Here is a 14,849-nt window from a genome sequence, read left to right on the forward strand (position 1 = left end):
TTAGTATCCAGAAATCTGCTGTGAAATCCAACAATGGTTGTGAATGCTTCGGGGCTTTGTAATAAAGGCTAGATGTGTTTTAACAGTTACGAGGCGTAACGTTTCCTCGTTTGCGTGTGACAGCAAAAAGGGAATGCGTTATCCTTGGATCGCGGTGGGAGCGAAAGAACTCCCCGGCCTCAAGCGGCGTGCCTTTTCTCTTCTCTGTAGGTCTCTTGATACTCCTCCCGCTTCATAAATACAAATAGGTTTCTTGTTTTGTGAACAATGCAACATGAGAGCTAGCGGTGGCCAAAAATTGGCTCATTTGAATCCCAAACTCATAAAAACAACCGGCTGATGAAAAATGGAAATGATTCTCCAGGCCCAACACCATGCCAGTTTCTATTAATGTTACATGAGTTTCTCTATGTACTGGAGGCGCATCAATATCTCCTGCAGAGGACATTTTCCTCAGTATCCAACTTGTTTGTGCTGGTTTTAACAAAAAAGAAATAACTTCAGAAAAGGAGGCATCGTTCATTTTTATTCAAAGCTGATAAACACACTTTAAAAAAAAAAAAAAATCATACTTTGTTCCTCCAATCTGGGGATCACAACCAGACACAGTGAAGACATCTGCTCTTGCACTTGGCTACTCTGCTGCTGAATACGCATGCCCAGTGTGGAATAATAATAATAATAATAATAATAATAATAAACATTATAAACTGGACACAGGCGGAACTGGACAATTTGGACAGAAAAACAAGAAAACCCATGACTATCCATCATTCACTGCACCCTCGCAGTGATGTTGACCGGCTATATCTGCCTAGAAGATCAGGGGGCAGAGGACTCCTACAAGTAAAACAAGCAGTCAAAGAAGAAGAACATGCCCTGGCAGAATATGTTAAGCAAAGTGAAGAACCTGCTTTGATTGAAGTCAAAAATCAGAAACTCCTCAAAGCACAGCAGACAAAAAACCAGTACAAGAAAACCGCACTACAAACTAGAGCTGACAGCTGGCACAACAAAACATTGCACGGAAAGTTCCTTGACAAAACTGAAGGAAAAGCTGATAAGGAGAAGACCTGGCTCTGGCTCACGAATGGGACCCTGAAGAAAGAGACAGAAGGCCTGATCCTTGCAGCCCAGGAGCAAGACATCAGGACAAAGGCAATTCAGGCCAAGATCGAAAAATCAGCTGATGACCCAAAATGCAGACTGTGCAAGGAAACCAATGAAACCATTGATCATATCCTCAGCTGCTGTAAGAAAATCGCACAGACAGACTACAAACAGAGGCACAACAATGTGGCCCAAATGATTCATTGGAACTTATGCCTCAAGTCCCACCTCCCAGCAGCAAAGAACTGGTGGGATCACAAACCTGCAAAAGTATTGGAAAATGAGCATGCAAAGATACTGTGGGACTTCCGAATCCAGACTGACAAAGTTCTGGAACACAACACACCAGACATCACAGTTGTGGAAAAGAAAAAGGTTTGGATCATTGATGTTGCCATCCCAGGTGACAGTCGCATTGACGAAAAACAAGAGGAAAAACTCAGCCGCTATCAGGACCTCAAGATTGAACTTCAAAGACTCTGGCAGAAACCAGTGCAGGTGGTCCCGGTGGTGATGGGTGCCAAAAGATTTCAGCCGGCATTTGGAAACAATAGACATTGACAACTGCAAATGAGACATGTTGCATTATCTCAGGATGTCTATGCCCTACACCATTGGAGAAATTATACTGCTTAGCCTAGTAGTTTCCAACCTTTTTTTGACCAGGGACCACTTTGAGCATGGACCACTAATAAAACATTAGTATTAAATGATGTGCAGTTGACTATTGGAACGGCCTGACTATGGTTGTGGATCACGTGATTCATTGTGATGGTATTGTTTTAATGTTTTTAGTGTTGTTAACTGTTTTTATAATTCCATTTTAAATATTTATTTTTATACTCTGTTTTATAAAGGCATCGAATAGCTTCTGATGTGTAAAGCCACCTTGAATCCCCTCCGGGGGTTGAGAAAGGCGGATTAGAAGTACCGTAAATACATAAATATTAAATATTCACATTTTGATTTCGAACCGCTAGGTAGGCGGAAGCTGGGCTAAAGGCCAGGAACTCACCCTGACCCGGGCTTCAAACTGTCAAATGTTTGACTGACAACTGGTTGTTTAACCTGCTGCTGGTTGTTTAACCTGCTTGTTAGTTCTCGTACCTAAATTTCATTTTTTTTTTTGCTCAGATTCTTTGGTTATTTTGCTATTTCCCTAGACCAGTTCTTATGGTGCAAGTGACCTCATTTCATCTCCAACAGGCTATCAATAAGCAGCAGCTCCTCTCCTGCAGAAGTGAATAACAATGGATCCGATGAATACTTCCATTGTGCAAATCACGCAGAGCAAACGTTCCGCAAGATGGAGAATTACCTTCAGCAGAAACAACTATGTGATGTTCTCCTCATTGCTGGAGACCACAAGATCCCTGCTCACAGGTAAGTGCTTGGACTGGTCTTTTGATTTTTCACCTTAAGAGGCTGAGAGGGAAAAGGAAAGGGCCTGAGGCTGTTAGGAATGGTGGGAGTTGAAGTCCAAAACACTTGGAGGGCTGAAGTTTGCCCATGCCTCGTATAGACTGTAAGATGATTCTCCTTGAAAACAGCATTGAACTCTGGAACAAGTTCATAATTTACATTGCTTTGTTTTTTTAATGAGTTCTGATTAGGAATATCTCATATTCTGAGCACAGAAAACAATGTCCCAATATTTATCGGGTTTTTGAAAGTCTACCAGGTGCTATCAGATACATGTTCATGCCACAAACACCATGAGATACTGAGCTTTCAATGAGTAGAGGAACCCAATGATCCCTGCTAAGCCATGAAGACCAATGAGAAAGAATGGAGCCAACCAGATCTCCTTAGGAATGGAGATCCTCAGTCATGGTGACTTGTGGGATGGTGGGACATATAGCATGACAGCGTGGGGTGATGATGCAACAGCAGAGCCAGGGGTCAGGGGCACGTGTTGGGTGGGTTTCTTCAAAACACCATCGATCATCTGCTCACCAGCAACCTGATGAATTGGTGAATCAGCTGCCTCACCAATTCCTGTTCAATGTCAGACTCAAAGACATCAGTAGTCTAAAGTCCAAACATTTATTTCAATATCTACATATTTATAAAGCACAGCAAAAGCCATCGCTCTGAGCTGGCATTCTTCTATAGCCTCTTCGCTCGGCAAGCACAGCTCAACACACAGAGATAAGAAGCACATTCCTCAGTCCGAAGGAAGTTCCCGACCTCCAAGGCTGGAAATCATGCCTGATAGGTCACAGCAGGCTGTCTGTCAAACTAGCCTGCTGTTAACTGTTTCATTGCTGAAACACACTCTTGCTAAACAGCAGAAAACACTTGATTTACATTTCATATACATCCATCCATAATCCAACATAGCAGGACCTCTGTCGATGATTTCTAATTCCAGGAAAATTCATACAAGAGGAACCAGCCTTGTAGAAATCCAGGCCCAAGTTATTTACAGCCATCACCCTGAATTTTGCTCAGAAGCAAATTGGAAACCAACACTGTTCTTGCAAGACCATAGCATGTGGTCTTTAAAGCATTTTCCATCTCATTGATGAAGCACTTTACGCATTCTTGTTAAATTATTCAAGAACCGAATGCAACTAAACATCCACCAATTTGCTCTAACCTAATTCAGTTACAGCTCATTTGGCAATAATCCAGACGCAGCCATTTTCAGCTTGGAGAGAACCGTGTTGTATTTGTCTGATGTAGTTGTTTCAGAATAGTTGGAAAGCTCTAATTCTGCACCTCAAATAATTTACCAGTAGACACTGCATTTCCCACCCTTGGCTTATACTCAAGTCAATAAGTTTTCCCAGTTTTTTTGTGGTAAAATTAGGTGTCTCGGTTTATATTCAGATTGGCTTATATTCGAGTATATACGGCATTTTGCTTTGTCCTATGTTTTATTTATTTTTATTCTTAAATTTTTTGCATTTACTTTATGAAGAAATTTTGAGGCTTTGGAAAGTCCTTGTTGAAAAATAAATTGTAAATGCTCATCTCTCCTTACTAGTCCCTCGCTTCATATGTGTGTATATATATCTATATATATAAAAAGGTAATGGAATTTCGGCATAGGAGTAAACAACAAAACTAAAAGTCACAGAACCACAAAACTTGGCAACAGAACCCAACGACCTTGCCGCTAGGTTCCACCTGACCAACAAATTATTCCGAAAAGCCACAGCAACACGTGGCCGACCAAAGCTAGTGTGTGTGTGTGCGTATATATATATATATATATATATATATATATATATATATATATATACATTGGCTACTCGGAGGAGAAGGTTTAACTGGTAGGAAGGTTGCCAGTGAAGCAAAACAGCTCTCTGGGAGAATATTAAATGACTTAATCACTCTTTGCTTGTGACTGCAGAGATGCATAACGTTCCAATCATAGGCCCAAGGAGTGTTATTCCATGGTCACAATGCATCATTTCGAAAACAAAACAACTGAGGCAAGACACACAATTACTAAAGGCTGATGCTTTCCTCTGTACTCAAAGCTGATGCTCACCAAATCCCTCTCTTCCTAGGCTGGTTCTGAGCGCTGCCTCTGACTATTTTGCTGCAATGTTTACCAATGATGTCCGCGAGGCCAAGCAAGAAGAGATAAAAATGGAAGGCGTGGATCCTGATGCTCTGAAAGACCTTGTGCGTTATGCCTACACAGGTAAACATAAAGTCCTTTTCTTTGGAGAGCCTGCACTCTCAGGTCCAGTTGAACATCCAGTCATCTGAAGGGGATAGATCTTCACTCCTTCTCCTTCCAATGGGATTATTTATTTATTTTATTTCCAATATTTCTATCCCGCCCTTCTCACCCGAAGGGACTCAGGGCGGGGATGTGACACTAAACATACTACATTCAGTTGTATTGTGCTTTTAGCAAGCCAATGGTTTCTAGTCACTGGATTAGGACTTTGAAGGTCTCCACAGAACCACAAATGATCATGAGTTAAGTATCTCTATTTTGAACTTCCCTCTTGAGGTGTTATGAGGACACTTTTGGAGTCCTACTACAGCTCATGGGAGGAAAGATGGGATAGATATTAGGGTTGTGCAAAGCTTCGAAACTCAGTTCCATAATTCAGAGATTTGTATGATTCGTTAAGGCAAATCTCTGAATTACGAATCAGAATGGGACCACCTCCAAAGCATTATGAAATGAAATGGAAGCCTCTGAAAATTTTTGGAAACATTAGTAACAATTTGTTGTTTTAGAGCATTTTAAGCTGTAGTTTCAAATAATAATTTTTAATTGAATTTTTTTTTAAATTCCTAAAAATCAGTGGATGTCCAAAACATTATGAAACTAGGCAGACTTAAAGTCAGTGTTCCCTACAGATGTGCCAAGTTTCATCCCGATAGCCATAAAAATGTCAGAGAAATAAGCCTTGAAATTTTCCCCATTGGTGCTAATGGAACAAATCTTAACAAAACAATTACAAAACTTCTGAGAATTGGATTAAGAAGCGAAATGGAACCCCTCTGAATTTTTACGAAATAAATCAGGGTCCTCCTGAATCTCTGAAACGAATTAATAATCAGATTTCAGACTGTTTGCACATCTCTAATATATATGTGTGTGTGTGTGTGTGTTTTAAAATGAACCACAGGTATCTTGGAACTGAAAGAGGACACCATCGAGAGCTTGTTGGCTGCAGCTTGTCTCCTCCAGCTTTCGCAAGTCATTGAGGTTTGCTGCAACTTCCTCATGAAGCAGCTTCATCCTTCCAACTGCTTAGGGATCCGATCCTTCGGAGATGCTCAGGGCTGCACGGACCTCTTGCAAGTGGCCCATGTGTACACCATGGTGAGGATTGAGACAACACAGTGTCTAGAGATAGCTAATGGAAAGATATTAGAAATGCTCAAAATATACAGTAGAATTGTCAAAATATTGCAATGTTTTGTTTGATAGTTCTTGAATTATAAATAATAATCAGTTTGTAACTATTATTCTATTCTGTATTACTAGTGAGTCTATAGTAACAGGACAATCTTGTATTTACACTGTATGGTGGTGCAACATGTTCCGGAATGTTACACCACCGTGGTGCATGTTGCACCTCCGTGGCCTTCACCCTTGATACATTCAGTGAAATGTCTTTGTCTAGGCAAGTTGCTCGATATAGTATCGTCCACTCTTCCTTCTGCTGCAAACATAGTTCCCAATGAAATGGTGAGCTGGGAAGTACTGAGAAGAAGGACTCATTTGCACGACTCCTTTTAATTTGAAGAGTTTTTCATCTGCAACTAAGCTAATGGATTCGTCGCACCCATCAAAGGCAGGCATGCTTTCCAAAGCTCAACGTCGTCCTCTCCAAAGGGCAAAGAGTTGGCTTCTCCTCCAGTGCTCTGTTTCCAGATGATAGAGGAAGACAGAGCTAGATCCCTTTTCAGTCAAAGGATAGAAGATGCGCTGTTCATTTTGACAGACCTAAATGCCTTTACTGTTGCTGCTCAGTCATTTAGTCGTCTCCGACTCTTTGTGACCTCCTGGACCAGTCCAGGCCAGACCTCCCTGTTGGCCGTCACCGCCCCCAGTTCCTTCAAGGTCAACCCAGTCACTTCATCCATCTCGCCCTTGGTCTGCCTCTCTTCCTTTTTCCTTCCATTTTCCCCAGCATCGTGATCTTTTCCTAACTTTCCTGTCTCCTCATGATGTGGCCAAAATACTTCAACTTTGCCTCTGTTATCCTTCCCTCCAGTGAGCAGCCATTGGGCATGATTTCCTGGAGGATGGACTGGTTGGATCTTCTTGCCAAGGTCCAAGGCACGCTCAGGATTTTCCTCCAGAACCAGAGTTCAAAAGTGTCTCTCTTCCTTCGCTCAGCCTTCCTTATGGTTCATCTCTCGCATCCATAGGTGACTACTGGGAATACCATTGCTTTGACTATGCGGACCTTCATTGCCAGTGTGATGTCTCTGCTCTTCACTATTTTGTCCAGGTTGACCATTGCTCTTCTCCCAAGAAGGAAACGTCTTCTGATTTCCTGGCTGTAGGAATCTTCACGCCTAGAAATATAAAGTCTGTCCCTGCCTCCACATTTTCTCCCTCTATTTGCCAGTTATCGATAGGTCTGGTTGCCATGATCTTGGTTTTCTTGACGTTTAACTGCAACCCAGCTTTTGCACTTTCTTCCTTCACCTTGGTGAAAAGGATCCTCAGCTCCTCCTCGCTTCCAGACATCAGAGTGGTATCGTCTACATACATAAGATTGTTAATGTTTCTTCCAGAAATTTTAACTCCAGTCTTGGATTCCTCAAGCCCCGCACGTCGCGTGATGTGTTTTGCGCACAAGTTGAATAGGGAGGGTGAAAGTATGCAGCCCTGGTGTCTGCACTCCTTTCCCAAACTTGAACCAGTCTGTTGTTCCGTGATCTGTTCCGATTGTGGCTACTTGGTCTTTATACAGATTTCTCAGGAGACAGACAAGGGGACTTGGTCTCCCCAGACCACCAAGAACATGCCATAGTTTATTATGATCCACACAGTCGAAGGCTTTAGAATAGTCAATAAAGCAGAAGTACATGGGTTCTTTTTTTTTTTGCCTTTGGTGGCATCGAAAAGGCAGCCGCATTTGGAGCAAAAATAGGAAGGACCGAGTGGGTTGGGCAGCTGGTGCTGGAGAAAGTGAGAAGGAGAAAAAGGCACCCACCCAGGGCCGTCTCTCCATCCTAACCCATTGCTAATTCAAAGCAAAGAATAATCAGGCTGTCAGGTGGGCAAAAAGAGCTCGCTGTGAAGCTAAATAAGGGTATAAATATTTTAGTGGAGAAGGTCTAAAGGAGTCTCTCTCTCTGCTCCTTCAAATGCATTAAAGAGGGAACCATTGTTGGGCTCCCCGTGTGAAAAGGAACGGATGGGAGGATGGGGAGAAGTTCAAACCAAGGCACTTTGACTATTCAGAGAAGATGAAAAGCTCTGTGAAGCTCAGTGGTTTTGAAGCCTGCGGAAGGGGGGCATCCAGATGACACACTCCATCAGTGACTTTTTATAGCTCCGTGGGTGAGTTTTGTGCTGTGTAGGGCCCTGGTTGTGCATTGCGTAGACCCTCAGAAGAAATGGCAGAGCTGCAAGTAACTTCCTTTGTAGAACAATTAGAAGCAAGACCATCTTGGAGAAAGAAAATTAGACTTTGAGGAGGTAGTCAAAGGCTTTCATGGCCGGAATCACTGGGTTGTTGTACATTTTCTGGACTGTATGATGATCTTCCAGAAGCATTCTCTCCTGACACCTTCTAACAAGGGATTCCCCCTGGGAGCAGCAGCCAGGCTTTGAAGCTGGAAGGATATATGATGTTGATCAAGCTGGCCAATTGCAACATTCATACTTGCCTCCAATAGACAAGAGTTCTTTCTACCACCCCACAGATATATAAACCCGACTTGCCTAGTTTCCAACAGACCTCACAACGGGTTGCTCTGAGTTTTCTGGGCTGTCTGGCCATGTTCCAGAAGCATTCTCTCCTGATGTTTCACCCACATCTTAGAGGTTGTGCGGTTTATATATCTATGGAAGGTCCAGGGTGGGAAACAATCATGGCTAGCTAACACCTCCCAACAAAGGATTCCCCCAGGGAGGAAGCAGCCAGGCTTTGAAGTCAAGAGTTTTTCCTCCTGCCCTGGACATCATTCTGCAGATATATATACAGTAGAGTCTCACTTATCCAACACTCTGGATTATCCAACACATTTTTGTAGTCAATGTTTTCAATACATTGTGATATTTTGGTGCTAAATTAGTAAATACAGTAATTACTACATAGTATTACTGCGCATTGAACTACTTTTTCTGTCAAATTTGTTGTATAACATGATGCTTTGGTGCTTAATTTGTAAAATCGAAAACTAATTTGATGTTTCATAGGCTTTTCCTTAATACCTCCTTATTATCCAACATATTCGCTTATCCAACGTTCTGCTGGCCCGTTTATGTTGGATAAGTGAGACTCTACTGTACATAAATTCCACTTGCCTAGTTTCCAACAGACCTCACAACCTCCATGGGGGAATCCTTTGTTGGGAGGTATTAGCTGGCCATGATTGGACATTCCACATATATATAAACCCCACTTGCCTCGTTTCCAACAGACCTCACGACCTCTGAGGATGCCTGTCATAGGTGTGGGCGAAACGTCAGGAGAGAATGCTTCCGGAACATGACCATACAGCCCGGAAAATGCATCACAACCCATTTTGAGGTTCCTTCCCCCCCTTGTCTACTAAAGACTCCCCATGCTCCTACATTTTCCATGATGATAGAAAATATGGGGTTGAATCCCATTATTTTTGCCATATGCTTTGTCCTTATGGTAGAAATGAAAACAGACATAATAATAATCATGAGTTGCAACAGAAAGTTGGCTCAGATATCACTCCAGAGAGTTCAGAATGAAGATTTCCCTCCTCACTTTACCTTTGCAGCCATTGATGTTGACTATTAACAGTTTCCTGCCTGGTAATCTTGCTTCCACAGGGAGAAAAATAATAATAATTTCCTATAAACAGCTCAGGCTATTTTTGCAGTTTGCAAGGACTTTTCCGTCTTCCTTTTTTTGCTAACTATCACAAAGAACAGGAAGCAGAGGAAGCAGCCAGGCCACCCTCTCCTTTTTGCGCCCAAGATTTATAGCTTTCCTTTCCTCATTGAGATGATACTGCTGTGCTAAAATATCTTTTGTTTGGGTTGCAACTCAAAAGCATACGTATTGATTCACCTATTGATTAATTTAGGCATGAGTGTGTAGACGAGAAAACATACTTTGAAACAAACAAGCCGATGTGTGTTTTGTTTTCAAATTATGACCATGTGTCCTTTGATTTATGTTATTCAAGAGGTAGGGAAAGTGCTTGCATTAAAAGTCCTATTAAATAAAATAAACTATCTTATTAAATTAGAGCTCCGTTCAAGGCTTTTAAAGTCAATTCATACAACCTTTGCATCGGTTAAGGTCCCAGTCTGTTATTTTCTTAGAAATGCTGGTGGAAATAATCCATAGGAGGTTCGTTGAGTGTTGCAAAGGTTTGCAAATCTCCACTTCTTGTTTTAAGGGCATGATCTTCAAATTGTTGTCGAAGGCTTTCATAGCCGGAATCACTGGGTTGCTGTGAGTTTTCCAGAAGCATTCTCTCCTGACGTTTCTCCCACATCTATGGCAGGCATCCTAACAGATTGTGAGGTCTGTTGGAAATTAGGCAAGTGGGGTTTTATATATATGTGGAAGATCCAGGGTGGGAAACCATCATGGCCAGCTAGCACCTCCCAACAAAGGATTCTCCCAGGGAGGAAGCAGCCAGGTTTTGATGCATAAATGTTGCAATTGGCCGCCTTGATTAGCATTTAATCAGGGTAGTAAATAAATAACAACATTCAGAAAACAGAGGAATTTCAGACATGAAACAACCAGGGCCAGCTAACACCTACCAAGAAAGGATTCCCCCAGGGAAGTAGCAGCCAGGCTTTGATGCTGGAGGAAAGTGTGAATGTTGCAATTGGTCACCTTGATTAGCATTGAATCAGGGTAGTAAATAAATAACAACACTCAGAAAACAGATGAATTCCAGACAAGAAACAATCAGGGCCAGCTAACACCTCCCAACAAAAGATTCCCCCAGGGAAGTATCAGCCAGGCTTTGATGCTGGAGGCAAGTGTGAATGTTGCAATTGGCCACCTTGATTAGCATTGATCAGGATAGTAAATAAATAACAACACTCAGAAAACAGAAGAATTCCAGACAAGAAACAATCAGGGCCAGCCAACACCTACCAACAAAGGATTCCCCCAGCCTTTGAAGCTGCAAGGCCCTTCAATGCTTATCAAGGTGGCCAAATGAAACATTCAGACTTGCTTCAAGCAGACAAGAGTTCTTTCTCTCACCTTGTACATTATTCCACAGATATATATGCCTAGTTTTCAATAGACTCACAACCTCTGAGGAGAGCGAAACATCAGGAGAGAATGCTTCTGGAACATGGCCATACAGCTCGGAAAACTCACAGCAACCCAGATCTTCAAGTTCTTCTTTGGCTTGGATTGGAATTACATCTGAAAGACAATTTCTAATTTTTCCTGCCTCCTGACTCCATGCCTTACTCATACAGTGATGTGACTCACCCATTTCCATCCTGATTTGTCAACAGAAAATTTGACATGACACATTTGCTCTGTCAATTAATATTTTTTTTACACGGGCACAGGGATATTATGCAACCATAACACGCAAGAGATTTGTTTTCCCAAAACAAGGATTTTCAAAATGCCCTCCATTATGGACACGTTTAGTGTGTTCCATCATGGCATTGTGCGTGTTAATACATTCATACTAGTGTCATGCTCATCAGACTCTGAGCTCTAGTTGCATAAAAAGTACTATAAAATGCAAATTGTTTTTACTTCCTCCTTCGGAAGTTCAAGCTGTATTTATTTCCTCCTAAGGAACACTTCACCGAAGTAATAAAAAACCAGGAGTTTCTCTTGCTGCCTGCCGGTGAAATTGCCAAGCTCTTGTCGAGCGACGACATCAACGTCCCGGACGAGGAGTCCATATTCAAGGCCTTGATGATGTGGGTCCGGCACGACTTGCACAACAGGCAACGGGACCTTGGGATGCTTCTGTCTTACATAAGGCTCCCGCTTCTCTCCCCACAGGTAAGGCCTCGGTTTGTGCAATGGGGAGGGGATGCATTGGGGGCATGGGGTCGCTTGTGGGGAGAAATCCACCCGTCCAGATGGACATGAATGCACAGAGATAGGAAGAGTATGCAGGCAATCCCAAATGGTATCACCACTCTTGGTTCTCTTTAAGGACTTCATTCGGCTGGCAGGGGAAAAGTTTGGGAAGTGGGGGAAAGCGGAGGGGACTATCTTACACCACTCCCATCTTTCCCCATTTTCAAGGATGGCCAGCTACCCCATGTGCTTTCTCTGTCTTCTCCCCACTTTCCCTCACATTCTGCTGCTTGATCAGGTAACAACCATCTCCTGAAGATGGTCTTTGGGATCCATTTTCGTGTGCTTAGGAAAGGGACCATCAGAGTCCCACCAGAAGTGCTTCCATGGGACTCCATTTCCTAAGAGCATGGAAACGGGCCTGAGGACCATCTGATGAGGTCCTAAGTGAACGAAGGAGTGTGGATACTGTTACTGCATGTCTATGGGAAAGCCTATCCATTGACGTGAAGTTCAATTTTAATGCCAGAGTGCCAGATACCATTGCAATATGTCTATATCCCAATATGCTTCAGTCATACATCACAATGATCATTAAGATTTGTGCATTGGATGACACACCATAATAATATAATATAACACTTTATTTATATTTCTCCCTATGTCCCCAAGGGGACTCGGGGCAGATCACAGTACACATACACGGCAAACATTCAATGCCGTTTGGACAAACAGAACAGACAGACAGAAGGAGGTATGTAGCCTTGAAGTCCAATTCTTTTGTGCCTAGGAGGTTGAGGTTGAGCTCGGATTCAGTCACAAGAGGGTGCTGTTGCTCCATTCTCTACGACGAAGAGCCATCAGGACTTCCTCCTTCCATCTTCCTCTTGGTCATTGCATTTCTGGTCTTGTTCTTTATGGTGTCGTAAAATCCCTCTTCCGCTAAATTAGCAGTACCTAATTTCTCTACTTACAGCATATAAGCTGTTTCTGAACTGCTTAGGTAAACAGTGAGCTGGCCTTGATGGTCGAGTGCTCACCCCAACCGGGCTTCTAACTTTCGGTTGGTAGATCTTATTACTGCTGGTGATTTGCCAGCTCAGCCCACCGGACTGTTTTTTGCCTTAAAGAGTGGATCAAATTGCAGTAGCAGCTCACAAGATGATTCCTCAATGATGAAGAGGAACGGAGGCCATCACATGATGTTGAACTTCAGGCTCATTTCAGTGATGGATGGGAACACATGAAGCAGTTCAACATCATGTGATGGTCACTGTGCCTTTCCATCAATGAAATGAGCCTGAAGTGTTCTTCGACGGGGAAATAAGTCAATGTGATGAGGTGGAAAGGTAAGAAGCTTCTTTCAGTCTGAACAGCAAAGCATTGCCTGTCTTAGCTCTTGGCAGATCTGGAAAACAGCCCCATGTTTACTGACGACCTTGAGTGCCAGAAGCTTCTCATGGAAGCCATGAAGTATCACCTGCTCCCAGAAAGGAGGTCCATGCTGCAAAGCCCTCGCACCAAGCCTAGGAAGTCTACCGTTGGCTCTCTTTATGCCGTGGGAGGCATGGATGCCACCAAAGGTAAGCGTCTCATTTGATGAAGCATCCCTTGGTCTAGGAAAGCTTAAGTTTCAATAGATAAGTGAAATGGAGCTCCATAATTCACGTGATGTTGAGTTTTCTTTTATTTTCGAAGTAGCATTTCCATAGTGTAAAGAGTTAAGAACTACTAAGGTTTTTTCAAGCGGGGGGGATCTTTTTATCCCACCGCTGCCGCAAATTTGGGAAGATGCAACCACCAAAGACTCAGAGAGGAGACCTTTTACTTTTTTTCCTTCTTCTTCACTTTAGATGGCAGCGTAACTTAGTTTATAATATATGCAATAGAGGCTTAGATGTTGGAGGAACAATAACAAGTTTATTCAGGCACAGAGCTTAGTGGTTACAATGGTTGTTTCTCACTTAGAGGCACTTTCATTAGTTACAATATTAGAATGAGGTGAGTCAAACTCCCTAAAGTGTCACTTCTTTTACTTAAAGTAGTTAGAGCTTCTTCCTCTGCTACTTTTAAACTACATTCACCCCTGTGGTATATGATCACAGATTCTCTGTTCCTTACCAGGACACAGACTACATAAAATAAGTCACCAAACTTATTTTAAACCGACTCAAAATGAACAATTGAGTCTCCCTTGATCCCCTCAACCTAGGATCAATCTTCTCTGTGCCTCATCAGAGCACAGACTGAATTCCTTTTTTAAACTCTGCACTTCTTCAACAAAATGGCAGTTGGCTCCGCCTACTTCTCCATGGCAACCAGCCTCTGAGTGCAGAGAAGCAATAACTGTAATACTTACCCTTTTAAAACACAAACACACAATTAAACATAACATCTATAAACCAAAAATTCAAACTTCATTACACATAGTTTAATGAAGAGATGCATGTTCAGCACCCAATGTCTGCCTGGGTGCTGCAAAACATCCATAATTTAGATGCCGCTACTCATACGATTGCTTGAAGAGTTCAATATTCCTTGGGCCAGAGTATTTTCCATATGGTTCCATGTCATGTTGGTCTTAATGGTAGTTAAGTCTGCAGAATTGAGAAAGTATTTTTGTGGTTCTCATTCATAGGATGTTAACTAGCAAATTATGGCCTGTGGGCTTTCTGCACCACCTAGATTTTCGAACGCTCCAGAGACTCAATTAAATCTCATTCAAGATGCCTCGGAAACCAACAGTACGCCATCCAATTTGCTCTCTCTCTCATTTCCACAGGCACCACAACTATTGAGAAATATGATTTGAGGACAAACAGCTGGATACAGATTGGAACCATGAATGGGAGGCGGCTGCAGTTTGGAGTTGCCGTGATTGACAACAAGATCTACATTGTGGGAGGAAGAGACGGCTTGAAAACTTCCAATACAGTCGAATGCTTCAATCCAATCACCAAAGCCTGGACGGTGATGCCTCCGATGTCAACTCACAGGCATGGATTAGGTAAAGATGACAGGCGGTTCGAAACAGCCAGTCAGGAATGACATACTGGAAATGTCAGCTGTTAAAAA

The 14,849-nt window shown here is 42.5% G+C and overlaps 1 protein-coding gene across 1 annotated transcript in view; it reads left to right on the top strand.

Annotated features, from left to right (window-relative positions):
• klhl4 (kelch like family member 4) overlaps positions 1 to 14,849 on the top strand; it is a 42,844-nt gene that overhangs the window by 16,705 nt on the left and 11,290 nt on the right. The window contains exons 2-7 of the mRNA XM_008119690.3: positions 2,317 to 2,493; positions 4,632 to 4,768; positions 5,715 to 5,911; positions 11,541 to 11,753; positions 13,171 to 13,357; positions 14,557 to 14,781. Of these exons, the coding sequence (XP_008117897.2) occupies positions 2,317 to 2,493; positions 4,632 to 4,768; positions 5,715 to 5,911; positions 11,541 to 11,753; positions 13,171 to 13,357; positions 14,557 to 14,781 (1,136 nt within the window). The remainder of the gene's footprint in view (positions 1 to 2,316; positions 2,494 to 4,631; positions 4,769 to 5,714; positions 5,912 to 11,540; positions 11,754 to 13,170; positions 13,358 to 14,556; positions 14,782 to 14,849) is intronic.

Source organism: Anolis carolinensis, unplaced genomic scaffold (assembly GCF_035594765.1).
Source record: "Anolis carolinensis isolate JA03-04 unplaced genomic scaffold, rAnoCar3.1.pri scaffold_12, whole genome shotgun sequence".
In the NCBI taxonomy this organism is placed as follows: domain Eukaryota; kingdom Metazoa; phylum Chordata; class Lepidosauria; order Squamata; family Dactyloidae; genus Anolis; species Anolis carolinensis.